Source organism: Argopecten irradians, chromosome 8 (genome assembly GCF_041381155.1).
Source record: "Argopecten irradians isolate NY chromosome 8, Ai_NY, whole genome shotgun sequence".
Lineage (NCBI taxonomy): Eukaryota > Metazoa > Mollusca > Bivalvia > Pectinida > Pectinidae > Argopecten > Argopecten irradians.
In genome coordinates this window covers 40357953-40385168 of record NC_091141.1, presented here as the reverse complement: position 1 = coordinate 40385168, position 27216 = coordinate 40357953, and the positions used below count along the sequence as shown (strand labels likewise).

At 34.6% G+C, this 27216-nt stretch overlaps 1 protein-coding gene across 4 annotated transcripts in view; it reads right to left on the bottom strand.

The window, feature by feature from the left end:
- The window catches only part of LOC138330355 (uncharacterized), a 77388-nt gene that overhangs the window by 9373 nt on the left and 40799 nt on the right, over positions 1–27216 (bottom strand). For 2 of the 4 annotated variants that reach the window (XM_069277925.1, XM_069277924.1), the window contains one exon: positions 3910–6316. In XM_069277925.1, the coding sequence (XP_069134026.1) occupies positions 3910–4705 (796 nt within the window). In that variant the 5' untranslated portion in view covers positions 4706–6316. The other 2 variants (XM_069277928.1, XM_069277927.1) reach the window with 2 other exon arrangements.

Here is a 27216-nt window from a genome sequence, read left to right as displayed (position 1 = left end):
ATGAACGTAGTAATTTTCATTCCGTGTCAAAGTTCCTATAATGTGTATGTAATAAGTGTATAAAGAACTATACTTATAACAAAGTAATTTTATTGGTCTCCAGAAGTTCGTTATAACAATGTTTTACTGTATTGATAACATTCAGAAATAATTCCAAGGTTTAATTGTTAGATTTTCTAAATTTTTGTTTAAAAATGTCATATTTATGGTGAACAATGTCATTGAAAAGAAATTACATGTCCATGTTATAATGGCAATATGAACATAATTGGCTCTTTCGATGGAGGTTAAGATGCATGGCTGGAAACAAATTTCTTTAAGGAAACCAGTTTTTCAAATAGTTTGAATTTTATTTGATTTTAAGCCTGTTGACCTTTTAGCGAAGGTTATTGCCATAGCAATGTAAGTATCAGTTTTCAGAATTCATGATACATTGACCTTCTGAACCAATCTCTATGTCAGAGAAATTAACATTTAAATGTCAATTTCAACTATAACTTTATCTTAATAGCTTAAATCATTACTGAAATTGCTATAGGTTGTCCTGTTCCGATTATTTTGGGATTTATTTCAGAAATTAACGATGCCCTTTGACATTTCATCAACGGCTCTGAACTTTACATTTAATCTTAATTAGATTTAGGAACAGTATGCTAAATTAGAAGTTAATAGTTTTATGTTTCACTTAAGAGTTTTACCATGCTTTAAAACAATGTTAATCACATTTGTTGAATGTGTTTGGGAGACATTTTAAAATTACTCTTCGAAGCACTGGAATGAATTCCCCTCGGTGGAATGAAGCTTCGTGAAATGTGACTCAAGTTCAAAAATTTTAGGTGACTGTTTCATAGTACAGCGTGTTAAAATGGCCAATCATATCGATTCTTAGATTCATATCAGTAGCCGCTGTGAAAATCTATCCACTAACTTTCAAAGGTATATCTCATGATCTCACGCTGTATCAGATTTTAATGGTAACTATGCTTCGTTCTTTTTTGAACCGTTTACTAGCATGGTTGAACTACTTTGTTCGAAAAACCATCAATTTAAATCTGAGTTAGGATTTTATCGTTGGTTTGCATGTCAGAAGGTTGTTTCTTTTGGCTGACATTAGTCGCCTTGTGGCTAAATCCCCGAGAAGATATTTACATCCTCCAATGGTTCCGCTATAGCCAAAATACAAGGACTTGAGTCTGTGTCACCGACAAAAATATTCCTTGCTGGGTAGTCGAACTCTTTAGTGTTTTGGGTAAAATACACACTCATCATTTATAGCTTGCATTTCTTTTTGAAAATCATCATTTATGGATCGGGCTTGAAAAGCTTCCAATAGATATATAGCTGTGTCCTTGATTTCCCCGGCTAATAGGATTACGAATCGGCACGAAAAATATAAATTTGAATTAGAATTCTTCCCTCTGGGTATAACAACATAATAGAATTACTAGTTCACCTGTGTGTGCATCACATTTAAGTATTTAAAATAAAATTTTTTATAGAGTACCCTAGCTCTGCTGATGACTTTGGGCGAATTACAAATGTGACCTTGCATTTAATGATACTCATTAACTTTCTATAGAGCCTGAATTTGTTTAGTAATGTAGATTTCAAACAATTGTGTTTTCATATTTGATATGGTATTCAACTTTCTATAGAGCCTGAATTTGTTCAGTAATGTAGATTTCAAACAATTGCATTTTCATATTTGATATGGTATTCAACTTTCTATAGAGCCTGAATTTGTTCAGTAATGTAGATTTCAAACAATTGTTACATTTCTGGAGATACAAATTTACATAAATGCATTATTATCGTAAAACAAAAAAGTCTCAGAAGTTTGCCAAATGTATGACAGCATAGTTGTTGAAAAATATGATAGAAACTTCTATAACATATTCATCCGCTATTTGCACAAATTTTTGTGTTTATAGAATCTTCGCATTTGGAAGAAATAAAAAGAATAAATACCACAAAATATAATGTCTATAGGGTGTGCATGTGTTTAGATTTTACACCTTACGAAGACAAACATTTACAAGAATAGATTTTAAAGTTTCCTGCATGCTGACCATTCTCCATTGAATATTAACATTTACAAGACTAGAGTTAATTATTAGCCTGCATGTATTCATGCATAAAGATGATCGATACAATTTTAAAAAAAAATTTCCCCAGGGAAAACATTTGAGAATTGCGATCCATGTCGATTCCAAGATCAAAGCTAGCCAATCATTAATTGATATTTAAAACAAAGTAAATATTTGTTTTGAAGTGAAAACTATTAACAGAAGCTTTAGATCACATATGGCCAAAACTCACATAACTTGATCATAAAAAAATTTCTGTGCCATTTAATGTAATTCAGTTTATTGGCAGTTCTTTCTTTATGAACAATCATCAATGCTTAAAATGAAATCAAAAGCTGCGCATAAACTGCATGCTCCGCGGGGACAATTAATTATGATAGATTTTTCAGAAGATGAAAGCGATTCCTCAGAAATGAAATAAATTTGATGAAATATACAACAGGATGTGTATAAAGCTATGGACATAAATTTAGTAACCATGGTTACAAGATCATCACAACTAGTATAATGATTATTACTTATTTAGTATGGCATTTTGTCACAGAAAATTTTACATTAAATAGGTTGATCTTTTAATTTGTTTTAAATATATAATAATTAACTGCCATGGTCGATTAAGTATAAGGATGGAGGCTCTTTCAAACATTGTAGCTCTCAAGGATAGGATCTCTCAAAGATATCTTATTCCAATGAGTTTTTTTCCCTGTTTGTGGAGTAATCTAGGTCAACTTGGCCTGATTAAGGACAAAATAGGTCAATAATTCTATTTTCTAATTCTCCTAATTCCCAATAAAATGACAAGATTGATGCATTTCTTAAGACTAATCTAAAACCGTTCAATTTTTTCAGCCTGATTTTGTTTAGACACGTCAGATTTCTTTGTGGCCCAGAATAGGAATCTTTCCCAAGATAATTCCGTCATTAATTTAAACCAGAATGGTCGTGTAGCTGAAACTGGCAGAATAGTTCAGTCATCTACCGACAGATTGAAGAACGATCCAGTTGACGGGCTGATGTATGAGTTGGAGAATGGTGTTTTTATATGACAGATCGTTTTCTAGTTTCATATCCATCTCCCACCGCAAGTTGCTAAGCAGTATTAGTTGCAGAGCTAATATAGCCAAAAGATTCATTTGAGAAGTTTGATGTGTGTTCAATTCTTTTTGGATATAACATTTGGGAATTTGATATATGTGTATTATTTCTATAATTTGGATACTTCTTTTTGATTTAGTCTTATTTTCTTTTAAAAAAATCATTTCTTTGAAATATTCATGTGAGCAGAGAAATTTATCATCGAAACTGATTATTTAATTTTAAAGTGAATTTGTTTCTTTAATCATCAGATCAAATGTTTTTAATCTTTAAGTGATTTTTTTTTAATCATGTTTTAGATTGTGTAAACAAAAGTTAATTCAATCTTTGTTGCTATTTGACAAATCCCTACCAAGACTGAAACACAATATTTGATTGATCTGTTCATTCTGTATTGCTCAAATTCTAAGGCAGATTAAATTGCAGCATTCATGTTTCCAACATAACTGTGTCATTTCTTTATGACAGAGACGTATTTCATACAGCACTCTCATCAATTATAGAACAGAATACATGATAATCGAAGCACCACAGTTAGAAAATCTCATGCAATATTCAAAGAGCAAATTCACTGTTTCAGACTGAAATGTTTTGAGTCAATGCAAGCTAGCTATGATTGCTGGCATGTAACGAAAACACAATCTATATAATATTTTGTATCTCTAGGCATCATGTTTATGAGCCAAGAAATTGATCTATTGATCACTAAAATCAAATAATAACTTACCTTTTGGAACAAGATTTTCCACAATGGGCGACCAGTAAATTCCATCCTCGGTTATGTCGGAAAGTCTCAACTCCGGTTCGGAATTGTCCTTCAAATGACCTTGACGTCTAAACACAATATTTTCCCTATCCGGCACTTCCTTGTATTGTAAAGGGGGCCTGGTAAATCCGCTTAATTTGTTATTGGATTTCAAAATTTCATTACTCACTTTAAATAAATTTGTTTCAACTTTCTTATCATCTATTTCGTCATAATCCTCATTTTCATCGTCATCTTCCTCTTCCGTTTCCTCTATCACTACTTTTTCTATATCCTCCTCGTATTCATTATAGTCATCGTCTTCCTCTTTTCTGTTGGTCACATGACCTATATTTTTGTGGTAAGGAGCACTTTCGACTTGCACTTTAAGTGCCACATCATTTGCTCGGAGAAAATTATACTTTTTATCCGTCAACCTCCCCGTAAAAATCTCATGTGAATTCACACTTTGATAATTTCCATTGATTTTGATGCCTCCCGTTTTGCTTTTACCAATCACAATTTGGCCGCTGTCTGCATCACTGTGAATTTTCTCAATTGCGGCTTTGGGCTGCCGCTGACTTCTTGCGATGATATAATTTCCTCCTAATAAATCAGAATCCATCAAAAACTCGGCCTGGACTGACCTCTTGTGGTCAACATTGTCCGACCCTTGTAGTTGGTTGACCATAAGGTTCAAGGTCAACACAAAGCTTAAAAGGAAAAACGTCATTGTAAGTAGCAATGTCTTTCGTTTATGCATGCGTGTGAAATTCATTTTTGTTGAATTAATTTAATAATGTCTTGTATTAAATTAATTGAGAAAAGTGCAGTTTTGTTTTCTGAGAAATCTATTAAATATTTATATATAAAGGGTTAATTAAGTCACTTCTTTTTTTTTCCTCACTGAAAATATCATTTTGGTTGTACTATAGATTCGTTCACACTTTTGAGATGATCCTTGTAGATCCAGCATATGTCGTTGCCATGGTTTCGCTAACCAAACCAGACCAGCATGCTATTGGTATTTTATTTCCGTACATCCTACACAAATGGAATTGACATTTAGTGTTGAAAGCGTTTTTAGATTTTGACATTGGCCGCTGAGATGGATTTCACTATCGCATCCAGATGTAGAATGAAATTCCAATTCACACAATAAAAATACCGGGTTCTCCTTTAATGTTTTTCATAGATGCCATAACCACACATATTCCAAGCTTTCCTGATAATCTACTCCATGCGTTATGGAAAACCTTATGATTTCCTCGAGTGCAGCGTGAGGGTTAACGATAAACACAACACACTGTAGCTGAGACTATCTCCAGCAACACTATAAGTATAGATTTACCTGTATGAGCTCAGAAAAAAAATCATTTCATTTGACACGTCATAGAGAAACACCTGTGTCTTCATTACGCTTTGGCCATGTAAACCTGCTGCGCTGCCAGCGATTCTGATTCTCGGAGAGCTATTGGATTTCCGTGGTTTTATTCCCGTGTGCTCTCTCCGGAGTTGTGTTCACTTGAGTAGCATGTTCTGAGATTACAAGCTGTTGCCACTCGGGAGTGTTTCCATGAAAAAATTCTCCGATAATTTTCCTTCTGTGTTGTGTGCTTGCTACTGGCACTTTCCCTCACAATGTGTAGTGACTGGCTAGCTATTCTCTATAGACATCAAACATGTAAAAATAAAATCTCCACTGTATAATTAGCTTCTCAGTGCTTTTGAATTAAACAGGAGGGCTTGTTGACAATGGAAGCCGGCTAGACCAGTGACATTCAGAAATAAGACTCTCTCCTGCAGGTATCTTTATTGACACAGGTTCTGTTTAGTATATAGATTCTTCCTTGCTCTTGCGATGTTGACTTAGGTTCCAATTCAGCTCTCTGCTATATGGTATGTTGACTCAGAACTTGTGCTAGTGTTGTGGAACATGTGGACAATGAATGGTGAGTGTCTCTGCTGTTTACCCTCCCATGTGGCTGAGTCCTTGATCCCCTTCGCCCTTCATTCACACCGTCACATGCGCTGCCACAAACAACAGTCAATACTATTCGACAGCTAAGAGAGCCGAATAAATTAGCATTGTCACCGCTGCCACGACAAAGGTGACAACTCTCTGTGGTCAAAGAGATACTACCACTTAATGTGGTCGTAGTCTCTGTATCGGACAAATGACATGTCCCGAGGCTTTCTCCGTATTTGTTGATGATGCCGTTTCTTTTGCCACGGTGTTAATTTTCTGGATTATCTTTCCATATCCCCAGTGGCAGCGCTGATGCCACGCCTTTTGTCTCAGTGATGGGCTCGTCTCCTGTTACATTGAGATGTTCTCCCAAGAGAAGGTCAAGAGGTCATCCAATTACTGCTGATATGGATTCACAACCTGTCGAAAAATAAAATGAGAAGGAAATTATATTTAATGAAAATTGACAAACAATAGCTACAGAAGAATTCTACAAGTTCTACAAATCTGATGAGTACATCAACTGCCTAAATGTACCATGAAAATATACAAAACTCCATATTGTATAATACAAAGTATGATTTTTTTTTCCCGTAAAATCAAAATCTTTTACCGGACTTTGTAAATTGATAAGTAGTTCTCATTCTACCACTCATTTTTTTTTTTACATCTATATTGTGTGGTAAAGCAGTTGTGAGGTACTAACTGTAGGTTGCTGATTTATTCTCTGAATACTCTGATTTCATCTATCAGAATTACTACCTTACAACTTCATTTAATTACCAGAAATGCCTTACAAAATCTGTTCACAAATGTATATAAAATAATCTAGATTTAGCTGTTTTATTGGACTGACCATGTATATTAATAATCAACTCATTCATCCCTGATGACACATTTAGACTCTTCTAAATCAAAGATTAGACCAGGCCATTATGGAATTTCAGGGGTGAATGAGTTAAATTCAAGTTAAATTCAAGTATAGAAATACTGAAACTCCTCTTGTTACTAAAAAAGATAATTGAAAGTTCTGAAATAGTATCAATTTGATACATATGGCTCGAGCCTGTGTAGATGAATTCCTATAGAACTGCAGTAATAAAGTTATATAATTCAATATTTTCAATCAAGTTCAGCACGAAGTGTAGCACTCTATTAGATTAAACGTGTGTAACTCATGATAAAATTGGTTATCATTTAATTGATTATGCGTATGAGCAGACGGCACAATCTACCTCTCGTTTATTGTTGATTCCATGGTGATGATGCGCTGAATTAAAACCTAATTTACAACAGAACATCCACGACTTAAAAGCATTAGCATGAAGTGTTTCACCTAACCTATTTTGATAACGTTTACAGACTCAATGTTTCTCCGCGGGGAACAACGTCTCCCGACCACACTGCATATGAAATCGTGAGTTAGGAGACAAAATCATGATACAATCATCCAAGTACTCATTTAACTTTTAAATACAGTAACATATAAGATATACAATATGCGGAATTTAAATATGAAAAGGATTATCGTCTATCTTGGCTATTCGGATATGAACTTAGTCCAAATGGCATGTTGGCCTCCAGACATTTTGAAGTGCAAAGTAAAATATTCTCCGATATTACTTTCTTAAAAATTCTGTTTTGTCATGGAATAGTTTTGCTTTGATCACACTCTTCTCCCCGTCGTAGATGCAATGAACTGCTCAGGTGTTTGATATGGAGCGTTCCATTGCATCAATATGGGTATGACAGTTTATCAATTAGATTGCATGCCTAGAGACAATTTTCCCTGCTGCGCTGGACCTATGGTCTCGGATCTATTGGAACTAGTGTGGGGTGGGGATGATGTTTGCATCACTTTCCAGCGTGCCATAGTTATATTGGTCATATCATTACAATGGAAGAAATGTTTTTTAATATGGCCGCCACAATGACTGAAACATTACGATTTTATTACAGTTTACGTCCCTTGAGAGTGGTGATTCAATGTCAGTTGTTACTTTGAGGTAGTTCTACCAAACTGTTCCCGAAGCTCCCATTATTTTCTCTAATAGAGTAATTAGCACAAATTGTTTGTTGCGTGTACTTTCTTTCGCAGTTTGAGATGTTTTTTGTGGTTGGACAACAAATAGATCCAGGTCACAATAAACAAACAAAATATACCAAAAGTTTCAGTTCTATACAGTCAAACCTGTCTATAAAGACCACCAAAGGTACAAATAAAAAAAGGTCGTTATAACCAGATTGTCTTTATACACAGAATAAATTGTGATGATATTAGTTATTTGAGACCCAGGTGACAAAGTGGTTTTATTACGCAGGTGGTCTCTATACAGAGGTGGTTGCTAAGGTAGGTTAGACTGTGAAGCTGGCACATTTTTTTTTACAAAATTGCAACAGGAGATTAAAAAATATAGCAGCCAAATGGGATTTGAACCCAGGATGACTGAACACTGGCCATTTATGCTTTACTGTACATTATGCTCCATCATATTTTATGAGCTACATTTGCCAAGGGGGCCCTTACAGTTCATGCTCTACTGTACTTTATGCTCTACTGAACTTTATGCTCTATTGTACGTTATGCTCTGCTGAACTTTATGCTATACTGTACTTTATGCTCTACTGTACTTTATGCTCTACTGAACTTTATGCTCTACTGAACTTTATGCTCTATTGAACTTTATGCTCTACTGTACTTTATGCTCTACTGAACTTTATGCTCTACTGAACTTTATGCTCTATTGTACTTTATGCTCTACCGTACTTTATGTTCTACTGAACTTTATGTTCTACTGAACTTTATGCTCTACTGAACTTTATGCTCTACTGAACTTTATGCTCTATTGTACTTTATGCTCTACCGTACTTTATGCTCTATTGTACTTTATGCTCTACTGAACTTTATGCTCTACTGAACTTTATGCTCTACTGAACTTTATGCTCTATTGTACTTTATGCTCTATTGTACTTTATGCTCTATTGTACTTTATGCTCTATTGTACTTTATGCTCTACTGAACTTAATGCTCTATTGTACTTTATGCTCTACTGAACTTTATGCTCTATTGTACTTTATGCTCTATTGTACTTTATGCTCTATTGTACTTTATGTTTTACAGTTACTTTATGCTCTATTGTACTTTATGCTCTACTGAACTTTATGCTCTACTGAACTTTATGCTCTACTGAACTTTATGCTCTACTGAACTTAATGCTATTGTACTTTATGCACTACCATATTTTGTGCCCTTCAATACTTTATGCAACACCAAACTTTACACTCTACTTAATTTTATGCTACACCAATCTTTATGCTCTTACATACTTTATGCTCTACTGTACTTTATTTTACTCTTACTTTATGCTCTACTGTACTTTATGCTCTACCAGTGCTTCATGCCCTTTATAAACCATACTTTATGCTATGCCATACTTTATGCTATGCCATACTTTATGCTATGTCATATTTTATGCTCTACTGTACTTTATGCTCTACCATTGGCGTTACCAATGATGACCAATTCTACAGTATCCCACCAGCGACTTGACTCCGTGATGCCCCAGTGTGATATTTGTGATGAGTAATATAGGGCCCTGATTTGATAATAAATATTGATGCATCATGCAAAGATTAGAAAGTATAACTGCATGAAAATCCCCTAGGGCCTGTATAATCTCATGATGTACCGCCATACAGCATTTGCATAAAACGGCACGCTTCTTATATACCCAGGAGATGTCTGCCATCATTCCAATGGAAATTAGAGTCAGGTGAGGTTTCGTAATGATTTCTTGGTGTTAGGGAAAGAAAATTCTGCTGGAGAATTTACGAGAAATGCTACCTAATGAAATCATATTAATGTTAAATGGTTACAAATAGCCTGGCGCAGTCAGTAGAAATTATTCCACATCGTCTGAAATTCTGTAAAAACTGAAGTCCTATTAAAATGGATTGGTTAGGTGTCCGGAATAATCCTTATCAAGTGGAGCTGGCTACTTTTATTAGATCTTCCACTTCTTTGTCTCTTATTACAAAATGAAAATCATGGGCAGACAATTTTTGTCGGAAATAAAACGGGTTTGCTCTTAATTATAGAGATCCTTTTGGAATTGTAATTTCATTCCACCGCTAGGCTGAGACTCAAATTTTCATTATAAATGCAAAATTGGATCATTGCTTCCTTAAATTCAGAGACGATGGAATTTTCCAATTTTGACGCGACAACATTCATGCTCCTAGGAATCTTCAGATCAGAGATTTATCAAATATTTATACCAACTTTTAACCAACCACATGTTTAATCCATTTGCTTCCAGTAAAGGCAAACATTTGCATACGTCAAAGAGAAGAAGTCCTCGCTCAATGAGAAAACATAGGGAAAAACACCCACCACCTTGCCTTGTGAAATTAATCCCTAGACTATCACACCGAGAGTGAAAGAGAAAACAGTGCCTCATGTAGTGAAAACTATTCCATAGTGTATCACGGCAAAAATGTCAAGCACTTGTTGGTGCTATTAGGTGCAAGTTTAAGCCAAAATGAGCTCAACATGTTTTTAAAAAAATCTTTAAACCGACAGGATTTTTTTTGATAGATGACACCTTCGAAGTGATTGTGACTTTTACAAACGCTGAAAATTCCCATTAGATAATTGCTGTTGCAATTGTAATCGTGTTCGTTACGACATGCTACACAAACCGAAGAAAGCAAATTTGCTTCGGAAGAGATCACCTTTTAATGTCCCATTATCTTACTGACTAATTCAATTTAATTCTGTTCGAAATTCATTTTCAAAGTTTCGAGAAAAGTTAATTATCTAACTGTTGAATCTGTAATGCCACAAAGCAAAATACCATTATAAAATCGTTAAAAGTTATATACAGCAATTGTCAATATGTAATCTCCTGGAGTGATTAAAAATTGAATACATCATAGTCTAATTATTTGTGCCTTTGTTTAGCTGCAAAAATAAATGAAAAGGATTTCCAACGAGTATTTACAATTAATATTTTGCTCATAAAACTGTATAGGTTTTGTTGAAGATATCTAAATTCAAATTGCTGCCGTCGGTTTTGAAATGAGATTTCAATGTGAGTGATAATATATCGAAGATTTGTTCTCTAAAATAGCTAACAATTTGTTTTCAATATCATTAGAAAGCTTTGCAAACACAGGAACCTTGAGAGAAACGATCTACAGTAGAACCTGCCTTACACACCACCTCTGTAGAAAGACCACCTGGTTAATAAAACCACTTTTTCTAGGGTCCTGAATGACAAATTTCAACAAAATTCAACCTCTGTATAATGACCACCAGCTTATTAAGACCACTTTTCCAGGGAATGAATGACAAATTACAGTATCATTTAACCTGTGTATAAAGACCACCTGGGTATAACGATCATTTTCCCTCTGCCCCTTTGGGTAGTCTTTACAGACAGGTTTGACTGTATGTACCATGGTTTGTTGAGAAGGCGCTATTGTCTCATGGTATTGTCTTGTGATAAGAGAGTGCCTGTGAGCTGAAAATATTTTATCCATTAAATATACTAGGAGACCATAGTGCCCCCTAAAGCAGGCCATGTTTGGCCTAAAAGTACATATTTACAGTGTGTTTAAACCTCACATCATTTAATATTATATATAACATCTAGGCGTTAATTAGCGAAGATAATCTTTTAATCACAAAATTAGCAAAGTTAATCGTTTTACAATAATTAATTACATACCATTTTAAATTAGTTTTAAATGTCATCTTTTTATGTTTTCTTCGAACGAGATCCATCTCAAAGAAATACAGTTGTAATACCAATATTGGGAAGGGAGGTTTCGATCTTTGTAGGACCATGTTTTGTTTGTAAATAGACATGTGACACATGAACTAGGTATAAGCCCGTTGAAAAAGAAGAGGGGGGTAGGGGGGGGGGAGGGGGGGGGGAGGGGATAAAGAAAAGTAGAGGTTGCATATAAATGTCCATGGTAAAGATTTTGACTTCACTCCTCCATGCTTGTCCTTATAACCATATGAATCCTGAACTGTTTTTGTTTCATCACAGTTTTTGTTGTTTTAGTAACATAATGATAATAGGGGTCTGATGATAATACTGGTCGTCAAGGAAGGGGCTGCCATCTTGTATTATATTCAATAATTAGCTTGAGGATGAGTGCCAGACGAAGATATCTAAACGCCATAGCTTTTAATTAACCAGTACTAATTGACATTGTCAGCTGTCGAGTCGTACTGAAATGTGTTTCAGAGACATCACCAAGGAACATGAAAAATGACCAATCAGATTGCAGCATTCTCTAATGTGCGACATTTCAATGGGAACTTTTTTTACAAGTGTTAAGATAGGGGACAAAGGGAGGTCGAATACGTCTTTGTTGATGATTGGGTCAAGAAAATGGCAGATGTAAAAAATGACCCTATTTAATACTGTTATTGGTGCTGAAAGGATTAATTTTCATTATGACAGTAACGTTTATAGAAATATCACCAGTTATTTAATTAATGGGCCACATCTGACCATTTTCGTCCAGCACAATGAGAACGACAATTTGTAACAATTGAACATTGAAAGGATGCTATCATCGATACTGAACAGGTTTTGTTGTAAATGACAATAAAATCATCTATCACTTTCCTTAATCTTCAAGAGGCCTTGGTAGCTGAGTGGCTTATAAAGACTTCGAAATATATTATCACAAGCCTTCCACCTCTGGGTTACGAGTTTGAATCCCATATGGAGCAGTTACCAGGTACTGACCACTAGTCGGTGGTTTTTCTCTGGGTACTCGGGTTTTCCTCAACCAACAAACCTGTCATGTCCTTAAATGACTTTGGCTGTTAATAAGACGTTAAACTAATAAAACCAATGAAATTTACAATACAGCACTAGAGAAAGCTTTAGTTTATATTAATAGAATAACGTTATATGTAATTGACTTAAGGGGGTATGCTACCTTGATAAACTTCCAGTTATAACAATTAGTAACTAAGATTACAATTGAACAAGAGAACAATGTAGATTAATTCAGCTCTAATTGCTATTATGGAAGCTCAATTGGTTTGAAATCTGAGGTATCAACTGTTGATAAATCCCTAACCATGCTGATTTCTATATCTAGAGAAGCTGAGAAATGAACTGGTCTGTGCTCTCATGGTAAGATTATTTAGACAACACTACCAGTAGTTTACACTAGTTGTTCTATATGAAATATACAACTAGCTTCTATTGCTTTTTCAGCGAGATATAACTCTTACCTTTCCATTTCAACAATGTTCATTTCTACGGTATTATTCAACGAGAATTTTATGTAAAAATTCATTACATTGAATGTGATGTTTAAGATTTCATACAAGAATATAAAATTTGCATTATTTTCTATTTTATGTGAATATTATGGAAATAAATTTTAAATAGGGAAGAGAAAACTTTTGTTGCTAACTGATGGAAACACAAGATAGAGTTATAAATATGTAATATTTGTCTTTTTTGCTAACGTATCATATTTGCAAAGATGTCCCACATTACTCATTCCATCCCTTTCTTTCAAGTTGAATGCTGTATAATAATGCATTTCCATCCCTCCTTCAACTCATCTACCCTAAAAGACAAATTTAGGCTCTTCTGAATCAAAGACTTGACCAGTCCATTATTGAATTTTAGGGATGAGTGAGTTAAAAACTTCATATCATTTCAACTTTTGGTTTTATTTATGAATTTTGAAATTCCAAACTTTCTTCGCTCCTTACAGCTGAATTGGAAGTGTTCAAGACACTTTAAACATTTTATATGGATTTGTGACTCGTAAATAATGACATGAAAACACAATGATCGCTATCATTAACTAAATATTTCATTTTAACTATCTATTGTTCTGTTCTTCCATAAAAAAAATCCTTTAACTCATTCATCCCAGAAAACATATTTAGGCTCTTCTATATCAAAGACTAGACCAGTCCATTATGATATTTTAGGGGTAAATGAGTTACAATTAAAAATTCTTCTGCACGATGTACGTTTCAGGGAGATTGCTCTCTTAATGTAGACATTAGAAATAAGCTATCACAATGAGACACAAAAAACACTATAACTTGTAAAGATACTATGGTTTAGCCTGTTATTTATGCTGGGATCATGTTTTTAGGATTTTTACGGGATGGTGCTCTTATCGCAAAAACTTGATGTGGGAAAAATTGAAAAATGGCTTATTCCATATATACCCTGAAAGTCAAATTGTGAAAAATCAATACTGCTAAAATTCAAATTTCCCCAAACAATTTGACTCTCATAAATAACTTCTATGGAATCTTTGGATTTGTGGGTATATTGTTTGTTTGTTTGTTTGCTTGAATAAATTATACGTCCTATTCACAGCCAGGGTCATTATCTCATATAAGGACAGCCTCCCATGTGGTATGCAGTGTGTTGCATGTATGAAGTGAGTGGTACGTGTTCTTGGGCATATTGCTTGAATTCATCTCTTTCCTTTCCTAATACATTAATTTAGAGCACATTTACAGAGCATCGTAATAGGTAGAGTCATGTAGGCGATAAACTACTATCAACAGAGCACCATCAAACATTTAAAGTACATCGATCCCTAAAGATGTAATTGTTTTACAGGAAAATATCATTTGTGTACGATCCTTTTATCAGTGGACTCAGCTTGACTTATATGTTTGAGTTTAGGTTTGTTTATCTGCGAAAGCTGGACATATGGAAGAGAGATTTGAAGATGGTCAGGCCTCGATGGGTACTGTATACCCATCATGCCAAACGTTATACTGACAAAGATCTAAAACACCTATAAATCGTACCTCAGATCTATTTCACACGAAAGCTTTGCTGGAAATCTATACAACATCTGTTCATCAAAACGCGCAGAGGATTTTAGCCTGGGTGTGGCCAAAGTTATGGAGAAACAGTAAAAGAGCCTTGTGAAATCTCGTAATTTCATATTAAAAATTCATATTTTTATTCTCTATCTATATTTTTATACAGGATTGATGCATCTGAATGATTATATCATAAAAGCCGTAAAATTATGATGTAATTTCAAAGAGCGTTAATTCAACACCTGCATGGCTTTGTTATGGGAAAATATTACTTTTTATCGAGTGCATCAAAATTACATCTAACTGAAATGTTGAGAGTTGATATATGAATTGATATCAAATGAATTTGATTCTCTGAGAGCTCTTATTCTCCAATGGATGAACCACTTTAATAGCTTAGAAGCTAAGGAGCTGATGAAATTTGAATGAGACAAGAAATATATTTGACAGGTTAATGAAATGTACAGTTACAACTCTTCCCTGGTGTCACTATATTAATTGACATTCAATATTGCCGACACTCAATATTAACATTCTTTCTTCACAATAAATATCCTAAATTATATTCAAATTTTGAAACAATGATACATTTGAAAAGTTTTAAAAGTTCAAAACATTTAAAACTTTCTGTTGCTAAATAAATAGTTATTTTTATTTTATTTTTTTATCGTCATGAACAAAATGGTGGTTCGTTACACATTCTTTCCAGATTACAATATCAAAATAAAATCAATGCAGGTTTTAAATAATTAATAAAATGACTTCTAATGTGTAAGTATAAGTAATTGCACTATAATCTTAAAATGTTTAAAAACAAAGTATTGGCCTTTATTCCTTGGAACAATTTGGATAGTTTGGGCTTAGTATACAAATGTTCTAGTGTCTATTTTAAAATGTGACTTTCCTAGTATAAATGATTTTGTTAACTTTTCAACCCTGAAAATTTCATAATGACTGGTCAAGTCTTTTCTTTAGAAGAGCCTAACTGAATTTCTGATTTCTAAATCAAGCTCGAAATTTGATCTACTTAAAAAATCCATAAACCTCAAAACTTTGGAAAAAAAGGAAGACGTTTATAATTTTGGAAAATTCACAATTTTGATAGTTTGGGCTTAGTATACAAATGTTCTGCTAATCAGTGTTTTTCAGAAAAATACTGAACAAAACAAAATTTTGAATAATAATATATTTTAAAACGTGACTTTCCTAGTATAAATGATTTTGTTAACTTTTCACCCCTGAAATTTCATAATGGACTGGTCAAGTCTTTGCTTTAGAAGAGCCTAACTGTGTTTTTGGGGTTGAATGACTTAACAACATTTTTTTTGTGCAGGAGGGATAATTTTAGAAGATTTACGACATTAAGTTATAGGCCAATGTTTTTAATGTGACTCCAGGCCTGAAGGTTTTCTAAATCATGCAAACACACAAGTGACATTCTTAACCAGATCCACCCAGCGGGGAACTGCCTCACGAAATTCACATTCTATTTTTGACATCTAACAGAAAACACCTGTGCTAACGAAGCCTGGATTAATTTATTTACCTGTAAAATCCGTCAGTACAAACATTTTGAATTTAATTGCTATACCTCATGGTCAAGTCCATTTATTCTTAACCACTGAACAGAATTGTAACTCCTTTTGTTATTTTATTACGGCTTCATCTTTCAGGAGGTCTCACATGTGATTCTACCTGGTAGTGTGTTTGTTATGGTCCTAAAAAAAATTTTATGGGTATTTTTAACAATAGAGAAATCCTTTGAGAAGCCTCCGAAGTCGGTGGTAGTGTGTGTGAATAATAATAGTTGTGGTATAATGTGGACCAAAGTGTGGCACAGCTATGATCCACCCTCTGTAGTATCTGTGAAAAGTGTCGCCCACTAAAGCTCGAGATGAAAGAAATCCCACAGCAGGCTTCGGGGAGTTGAGCTAGGTTATAAAGAGGTGAACAGGTTCTCCTTACAAAATACACCCACATTGACAATACAATCCTTTTCAGATTTTATTTTCTAACTACAAGACCATTGTGTATCCCACCACAAAATGTTGACACATTTTCAGCTTTACCTGAGATTTGTTTCATGTTTTATTTCATCTAAGATGGTCAGCTAGGATTTTGCGGTTGATAAAAACAGTTTTAATCTAATATGTCAGGATCTACCTAAAATCCCATGTCAATTTTAGTCATCCTATGTCATTCACCCCTGTAAACACTTTTGAACTCTCCTAATTCAAAGGCTGGGATAGTTCATTATGAACTTTAAGGGGTGAATGAGTTGATTAAGCCAGATATTTTGTCTTTGCAGTTTACAAGGTAACATCTGTTCTTACGGGTAGGTATTGATTGTAATGTACGTCATTAGTTTTTTGTTTGAAATTATTTTGTTTTCTCTGAAAGATATCTACATTAAGCTCACAAGCATATGACGTCATAATCTATACAATTCAGTTTAAATTAAAAAACAAATATTCAACCAATCAAATATATCAAGATAAAAACTTCATTTAAAATCAAGCATAACCATTCACATACTCCCTAAATGGAATATGTCAATTAAAAGTTAAAACGATTGTTAGATTTATTTTGGTCTTTTCTGAACAAAGTAATATGACCTCTTTGATATTGATTTGTTTTTCAAAAATAAACCTGAAATTCCCAAAATTTCCACAATCCCATATATTCTTGAATCCATGAAAATAAAGATTCCCTATTTCACTTGATCTTTTAATTCTTTTTGTTATTGAGAATGAGTGGAACTCTTTTATCATGAAGGTTGGGTAATAATGAGGTAACATGTATCCTTAAGGCAATATCAGTTCACAGAGACACTGTCTCTGTCACAGTCTATTACATCATCCTTAGCTATGAAGTACTTGAGTTGACTAAAGTTTTCGAGCTTTCCTTGTAAACTTGCTCCAAGCTTGTCACATGACTGATAGATGAGCGTCTTCTATCATACAAAGATCAGAAAACATAACCCGTGCATAAAGATGTTGTGCATTTGTGGCGGCGAAGAGTATATCAAATGAGGAATTGTTTGTGTCAATTTTGATATTACGGACACTTTTTAATCCCTTCACAACCCAATATTGCGATAGATATGTTAATCTATCCACCCCTACATCCCTCCGTTGACATGATCGGTCGGAGTCCGTTGACGTTGTTGTTATGTCGGAAGTGTTTTGTTGTCACGTAGTGGTCGAGTTGTATATCGTAAGATTACAACATCGACACGTGTCGCCTGATTGTACGTCTGACGGAATATGACAAAGTAGTTTGTTATTTTGTAGTTCTCTGAAGAGGTTTCCAATCTGGCCTAGGAATAATTTAAATGGAATGTTGTCTTGTTTACGATGATTCTTTTTTCTTCAAAAAAAACAAAAAAAACTCTGATCATTTAAAATTGCTCCACCAGCGACAAATTATAAACGATACACATAATTTGAACACTAACTGATGATTAATTGTGTATATATGTGTCTAATTAAAACAAAAATTCATATAACATATTTCATTTTGCCTCTTGGTACATAGGGCATAGTGCCGTGGATTTTTTTTGGGATGCAATTAAGTATCTTTAATATTTTTATCTTGAATTAAAAGAAGAACTTAAAACTTTTCAATGATGGTAGGTAATGGTCTAAAGTATGTAACTTATGTAGCTGAAGAAAAATACTTATTGTCTGCCTCTGCTTTTGATGGAGTAAAATTTCTGTTTGTCAGTGATGGAGCAATTTTAACGAGTTTATTTCAATGTGATTTGTAACTTTCAAAACTTTTCTTTTAAATCTTCGTAGGAATTCTCGCTTGTACTTCTGCAGTATGTACTGCACATGGTTGTATTTGAATGATTCTCACTCTCTGAATCATTCGAAAAGAAAGATTGGCACATGGTGCTGTTATTTGAAGGATTCAAAGAGATCATACGAAAATCGAGATGGCAGTTTATAACAGAATTCCTGTCATACACAATGACAAAAGTTCATGTTACGTGGCCTTCCAACAGTATTACAGACCTGCATGTGCATAATCGGTGCAATGAGGGTCGCAACGTCGACTGATGGATGTGACAATGCTGACGGATGGAACATGGCATGCATACAGATCGTTAGGAAATATTGAAAGACAATGGCCGTCCTTGAGGTAGAAAGGGGAATGTCCGTAGAGGAAACCTTGAGTATGATTTATTTCTAAATAACATGCTCATCAGACGAGCCTTGAGCCTTTCTGATTACTGTAAGTGGGTTAGCGTGCAATTGGCTTGACATGTCATGATGCACATGTGGCCATGAGAATATGCAAAGATGATGACGGGACAGATGGAAAAGATACTTTTTTAAGAGCCTTAGGAAGTGTGGGCGGGGTTTGGTGCAGAACCCGAAAAAAATGTTCAAATCTGACAAAAGGGATGAAGGGTACATGTGACAAATCTCTGGACATAGGACTGGATAATTCTATAATATAAGGCAAGGAAGCATTCAGAACTCTTAGAACTCATGGATTGTTTAGATAGAATCAGTTGGTGACTAAAGTTGGTTTTCTGCATGGAAAATGGATTAGGAATGATGTGTAGGCAGGATTATGGAAGCAATATATCTTGAGCATTTTCCATTATCAACATATTGTTTCGATTCTCCAAGCACTGTAACTCCTAACAAAAAGCATATGACAAATGGATGAAAATGAAATGTAATGTATAGGTATATGGCTGAACTGAGTGGTAGAAAGCATGAAGGATGAATATGTACTTGTAAAAGAGCGCAGCTGTCAAACCCAAAGTACCTCATCATCAGAAAATGATGGTGTACAGTACGTTCACTGATAGGGGTAGGGTTGTGAGAAATATGAAAACGTCATTTTGTTTGTTTTTGGAGTGGTGGGGGTGGGGGTACATATGGTAGGGTGGGGGTTGGAGTTGGGGTGGGGGTAAGGGTAAAGTGGAGATAGTAAGTGAAAGTTTTCTATGGTCTGAGGGTACAAAGTAGTTTATTTTTGGGCTTTGTTTTTGACCTTGATTGACAAATGAGAAGATGGCGGGAGGATGTGACTTGTGGGTAAGGGAGTTAGCATTGTAAGAATATCATTGTAAACATATAATGTGTCAACTGCCCTTTTTATTGGATTCTTGAGAAATATATGCTTATAAGTGCAAATCCATCAAGAGAAACTGACAGTATGGTATATGTTACAACATATAGGATTTACCAGGAAAGCTTTGAAGGATGCACCCTGTGCTCTGTTATGTCTGTCACTAAGAAGCCAGCTGAAACTTAAGACGATATTCCCCCCCCCTCTTAGCCCCTTCCCCTACCCCCTCCCACCCTCAAAAAACAGTCTTGTACATTGTAATGGCCTCATTAGCAAAACACTCATGAAAATCCACCCCAGAAAGGTCACTGCTGAAATAAAAGGCCATTAGCTTGAAGTGAATTCTGGGTAAAAGGTCATTGAGCAGGTGTTACCATGGAAACCTTGTGCCAGTATAGAGGCAAGGGAAACTGATAGCACTGGTTTCATGGCTACATACTTTCATGCAGGAATGCAAAGATTTTGTTTTTTGATGGAATACAGCAAAACACAACAAAGAAGAATAAAAGAAAACTGCACTTGAAGCTACTATAGAAAACAGAATAGAATTCAGAAGAGACAAAACAATATGAAACATTGACTTTTTAAAACTTTTCATTCAGAAACTTGGATATTGAAAGTTGTGAATATTTGTAAAGTTGGAAAAAAATTGATTATAAAAGTGAAAAGATTCCGGTATATATATAAATGTAACAAATTATGCTTATAACGAAATGATTTTGTTGGTCCTCAGAGGTTCGTTATTACAGTGCATGTTATATTGTATTCTAATAGTGATGATGTGTTATTTTGTAATAAGATTTCCTGTATTGTAATAAGATTTCCTGTATATCATTCAAGAACTAAATGTGAGAATTTTTTCTATACAGTATTCATCAGGCATATCAAATAAATTGGCTGATTTTTGTTTCCATGTACATATCTGCTTAATGAGAAATGAAACAAAAGTCGAAACAGAAGTTGTTATCACAACCAGGAAGCAACATTGGTTTCGGTGTCAAAAACAGATGTTTCTCTTACCCTGATATAAAAAAAAAACGGGAAAGATTTACATGTCGAAAAGCAGCGTTTAGTTTCCTGGGTGGGATTTCTGATATTTTTTGTCCCGAGTTAATTAGGTTTTGAATAAAACGTGTTGATGTACAGGGAGGGGGCGCATCTTAACCGATACGAGGGCTGCGATAATCAGATATCTGGCTACGTAGGTTTGACTGCCAATCATATGGTACGATAAAGAATTTGGGTAGTGTTCCATCTGAGATAATGCTAGCGAGTGAAGACATTTGTTAATAGAAAATGGTGAGAGGAAAAACATTTATCCTCGTCTATCCATTCGAGATAATGCTAGTGAGTGAACGCATTTGTTAATAGAAAATGGCGAGAGGAAGAACATTTATCCTGGTCCAGGAACCAAAACCATTTATTAACTTATCTGATATTATTTGTCTGCTAGATAAATTTGTTTGCACTGAAAATGTTTTACTTTTGAATACAGTACATACAAATATCAAAATGTCATTGTGTTTTGTGGCTTAAAAGATCATTGAAACTAGTAATTAATTTTATTTAAAAGTTTTCTATGTTTGTTAATATCAATTAGCATAAATCCAGTGATATTCAATCAGTTGTTTTGTATGCTGTGTGTATGAACTTAACATTTTCTTTTCATTTTTAAGACTACACTGCATTTCCTACATTCAAATTGAAAGAAGTGATTTTATATCTACACTCTACAGAGAAACTTCAATTTCTTTGGGAAAAATAAATTTTTATTCAGTAATATGTTACCATATAACTTAAAGTATGCACATACACTACCTACACCTTTCTTTGAGAAAATACATTTCATCCCTATGTTATGTCCATTTTGTAAAGGTTTTTTTTCTTAAAAGTTTTTTATAATTTTGTAATCATTTACATAATAAAGCCATTTACATGAACACAGGTTTTCGCACATTAAAAATCATCAATATCATCTTATATTATCAAAGCCGCGGAGATGTACATGTTCTACGATTATTTTGTGTAAATGTCTCCACACGTTTATGGGCTCTATCAAGTACGAACTTTATTACACCTCAACGAACACTAAACTTTTATCGTCGATGGTCGATCAAGTTTATTGTTTAGATTGAATACAGCTGTTAAATGAAGTGATTTTATCGGTACTACAAGTCTTTTGAAAGATACAATCGACACATACTTCTGCCTCGTGAAATGTAACGACCGAGGACACGAAAGGAATGCTGCCCGTTAGTTTCCCCACCGGCAAGTGTCCTAAGAAAATTTTTACACCATACCTGTATATTTGTTTACACAATCCTCAGGTAAAATTTCTATACAAATAAATCTTATTCATATGTAAAGTGTTCAATTTTTAATGAAATTTAATTTCCCTGTCAGCTATTTATTTTTATGAATTTAATTCTCATAAATATTTTGTATTTTGAATATTATCTAATTGTTCTTTAACATAAATTTATTTCAATTTAATTTCAATTTTTATTTAATGCTTAATCATTATTCTCTTCACTTCCTCCAAAAATATGAAAATTTCTTAAACAGAATGTTTCAGTTATTCAGTAATATGCTCATCATGGCCAATTTGCCATACTTTCAACTCTCTGAATTCGGAAACCGAGATCCTCTTGAAAGTCCTGTAGATTTCAAGATAAAATTTCAGTCATTAAATTAATGAAATGATCTTATTATATTTCCAGTGTTAAGTAAGAGGTAATACTACAATTTTTGCCCAATAGATTTTCTTCATTTATAAGGTGTCGATTGAGTGGTTTATTCTGTGTTAATTGCGAGTTCAAATCCCATATGGTGCAGTCGCCAGGTACTTAATGCTGGTTGGTGGTTTTCTCCAGGTACTCTGGCTTTCCTCTACCAACAAACCTAAGTATTCCCAACTATCTCTGTTATTGTATATTGTGTAGATATATATCAGATAGAATATGTAGGTATATATTTTGTCTAATTGCCAACAGGATGTTCTGAACACCTGCACAGATAATGAACAATCACTGCATGCCTCGGAACAATAGAACAATATACACCTATCTTATATACATACAACAAAGCACAATCTTAATCAAACATGCAATTCAGGCTAAGAGACACCTACAGTAGCGCAAGAATTTTAATTATAACATTATTCCATGTAATTATAGCACCCAGGGTCGTTATTAGTTTAAAAGAGGTGCTTACAAGATGGGGTATTGTAACGTATATGTTTACAAATATATTCCTGAATATACTTATTACTACAAATTAGACACCTAGAATATATTGCTAAAAATGTAAACTCACTTCTTCAAATATTTATAGGGTGGTGCGTAAATTTGTAAAGAGATCTTTTAAAAACACTAACTACTACAAAAATGGTAGGTACAGTTTTATTGGGGAGGGACACTTAAATACCGGTCGGGGGCGGGGGGAGGTGTTGGTGAGGGTTAGGCTTTGGGGAGGGAGAGGTTAGTCCTCTCAGAGAGGGGATGCTTTAAGGGCCGGGAGAGACAGTAAAGAAGGAAGGGCACTTATTCAGACCAGTAAAAACTATTTTTAAAAGCTTATATTGGACAGCACAGCATCAGTAAAACAGGAGTCTTCAAAAGTTACTGATTGACTGGTCAAGGTTCTGTGTTATGAGAATTCACCATAATGGAATTTTATTACCCTATGGTGGACTTATAATTACAGGTATTGGTCAGCATTGACCATTCCATACAACTCTTGACCGCTGTGTAACCTTGCTTAACCCAATAAGGGCATGTCCTTTGTGACAAAAGCTGACAAATCTATCACATATCTAATTAGTAATTATGGTTTCTTTTCATGTCAGACTTATTTCCCAACATTTACCAGAATCATATCTTTAGGAATATCCCCCGAATTCTCTATTTTTCCAAATCTGAATTTCACTTTTAATATTGGACCAGGGTTTGACATACCATGTATGTGTATGACTTACCTAGAGTTCTCAAGTAACATAGCGAAAAACTCCAAAACTCTGTAAGAATGAAATGTCAATTTCAGTTCAGGTCCAACAGAATTTGATTGATTCCTTTAATCCATCAAAAAAAAATGAATCTGTAATATGCCACACTGCGCTGTCCAATTTCACAGACGTCATTAATAGAAATTGGACGATAATGCGACTGAAACGATGGAAAAATTAAAATGCAGTTTCTTCTCACCTTCACAGCGAAACTTAATGAACATGACACCTTTCCGGAGAGCTTGGTTTTTCACTCCTGTCTGCTTGGAGACTCATTAGAAATTCATCATGTGCTGTTGGGTCTTTAATCGTGAGTAACTAGGAAGCCATCTGCCCCCTTCCAGAGCACTGTCCGGAGTAATTGTCATGCTAATTGCACCGCTGATCAATAGAATTCTTCACCAGGTTCTGTACACCCTTGTAAAGTCGTCTTTTACGGCTTCTGGCATATTCCGTTTGTCAATCAGACACAATGAAATCCGTCACGGCGCCGTCAGGTCATGTGACATGGAAAGACATCAGATTTCGTTGTAATTTGGTACTCCCACCTCTGTATTCGGATGCCTTCGTCTCAATATCGGCAGGAAAACGCTCTGTGTGATTTCCACACGTTCAGATGTTACTCACGGGACAGGAGCAGACAAAATGTCGGCGAAGAATGAATTCCGGTTGACTGTGATGATACAACTCCAGGGGAAGCGGGAATGGATTTCACTTCTGTATATTTACGGAAAAATCCAACTTAACTTTCAAAGTATGAGGCTGAAATCCTCCTAAAATCAATATTCGAGCGCTTCATCTTCATGACTTAGATTTTAAAATGTACTTTTGAAAAATGTTACCAAATTAGTATTCAAACTATAATGTATCAGAAACTGATCTAGAGTCCAAACCACATTTATATGAAGTATTTGGAAGATGTTCTTGATGTGGTTTTCAGAACGTCCAGTTTAGACGCATATATGTCACACAGATGACTATTTTGGTCCGTCACACAAGCTATGAAGACAGGGTCACCGAGTTCCTTCATGTAAATTTTATGACCAAGAGGGTATGGCTATAACACTCCAATCAAGTCACACCTTAAAATTCTAAATGTAATGTAAGCACACGATTAAAACTTTGTATTTACCCATAATTCTGATCCGTGCTCTATCCCAGGTGCAAGCTTTATCAACATGTACCCTTATAAGACGTTATTGTATATTTTTTGTCTATAATATGACTGTTTCCCCGTGTCTTTATAGAGTTTCCAGTTGAGCGACCGTCATGTTTTTTCATGCTTGAGCGAACCTCAATATGGCCACAATAGATAGATGTTCTCTTATCGTGCGAAGCCGTTACCTGGCGCTTTGTTCTTGGGTACCGATCAAATCGTGTTGTAGCAGTGTTTGGTTTCCTAACCACCTGAACTTAACGAGCACCTCGCATGCAAGCGGATGTCTGTAGCATACACTATGGTATTTTCTTGTGCAGTGTTCGCTCAAACTTTGTTTTTCCTATCACAGCGGCAAAAAAAGCATAGCAAGATAGGGAAAAGCCGAACTCATTTATCTTAAAGTCATGTAATACACAAGATTGTCTACGTAACCCGATAAAACCAAAAAAACAGTTAGTACCTTTATCTGGAATAACAAAGATGGCTAATTACCAATGGTGAACCAAGCCTGCGCTGTCATCATGCGATGTCATTTTTTCTTCAGGAAATTCAAGACAAATTTAGAAAACAAACGCAAGAAGAGATGATTGAAATATGAGAACTGTTCGTGACTTTTGTCATGTAGAAAACCCAGAAGTACATCATCTGTAATAAATATGTTGGGGAAGCACACATCTGATATGGCCATGGATCGGGCTCAAAAGACTGGCATGTAATTCATCTTCCTGGACCGCCATATAGAAATGCCCAGTAATGGTATCTGGTATCTGGGTTCTACAAACTTTGTCATAAATCTTTAGCCATATCTTACAAATATCTTAGAGTATGCCTCTTTTTGTTATAGTATTTTTTAGATATAGGACTTTTTCAAAACATATCTATAAAGATATATATGTATACATATTTTGCGTTGACCATGTATAGGTTTTAGAGTTTAATACGTACAGTAAGCAAAAATGATTGAAATGTGACTTTTTTGTGGTGTTCTGAAATTATTTTTGTTTAAGAGGTGATGCTGTAACTTCGATTCTCTATTCATTCTTGTTAGCAGGTTTCATTTTCAGACACATTTACTAATTATTAAGAATCTATGACAGTCACAACTATATCAACTTGAAAGTGTTTAAACTTTAAAATTCACTCCTAAATACACATTTAGACTTTACTAAATCAATGACTAGACCAGTCCATTATGATATCTCAGGTGTGATTGAGTAAATGTATAAAACTTGTGAAGGCAAGTGAGTAAATTTTGAAAAGGAAGATTCACTATAAAAGATAATTATTGTTATGATCAATCTGATCTCATCAAGTAAAAATCTCAAGTCAATCTTTATCATTCGTAGATATGTTTTCACCTGCAAAAGGGGGATTGAGTCATGTGGATAGAGTTTTGAATAAATATTGTAATTTTTCTTTAATGTTTTTTGTCATCCCTGAAAGAGTTTGGCTTTTCAGAGTACAATAATAACATCACACAATGAAAATGACATTGTGTTCATTTCATAATTTCAATACAAGTATGTCATTAAATTTCCCATCAGCAGCTATGAAATAAATGTAAGATGAAGATGTTGAGATAAGATGAAATAGAAGGATAGGATAAAATAACAGGTGACTTTTGTAACAAGCTAAGATCATGTCGTTGAACAGATAACTTGATCTAATCAGTGAACTATATATACTCTGTCAAATAAACCATGCACCATATTCTCAGTAATTAGCGCCCTGGGGGACCCTTCAAAATGATAGATATTAAAGGGCGCTTACTAGGGAACCAAGATGCAAGTTGCGGACCTCTTAATATCGTCAGCCATATTTTAACTGTAGGCTTTCTGTACTCATGGCACATAAATATATGTCTTGGGGAACATCCATATGCCTGTAATTCTTTCCTTGGAGACACATAATTATGATCATGAGACTCAAGTTCATGTTGTCCATGTGATGGGTGGCGTTTATATATATATTCAACTCTTTCCCTGAAGAGGGGAGGGGCGCTTATATGGGGAGAGGCGCTAATTTCAAGGGAGAGGCGCTAATTTCGAGGGAGAGGCACTAATTTCGAGGGAGAGGCGCTAATTTCAACAAATACTGTAAAAAAACAGTCACTAAACTGGATAGGAATAATTGTTTTCTTCTGAGATCCTTTTTGAAAATCTCAAATATCCATGAATATAGCTATATGATCACTTTATTCTTCTTTTAGTATGTTAAGTTAT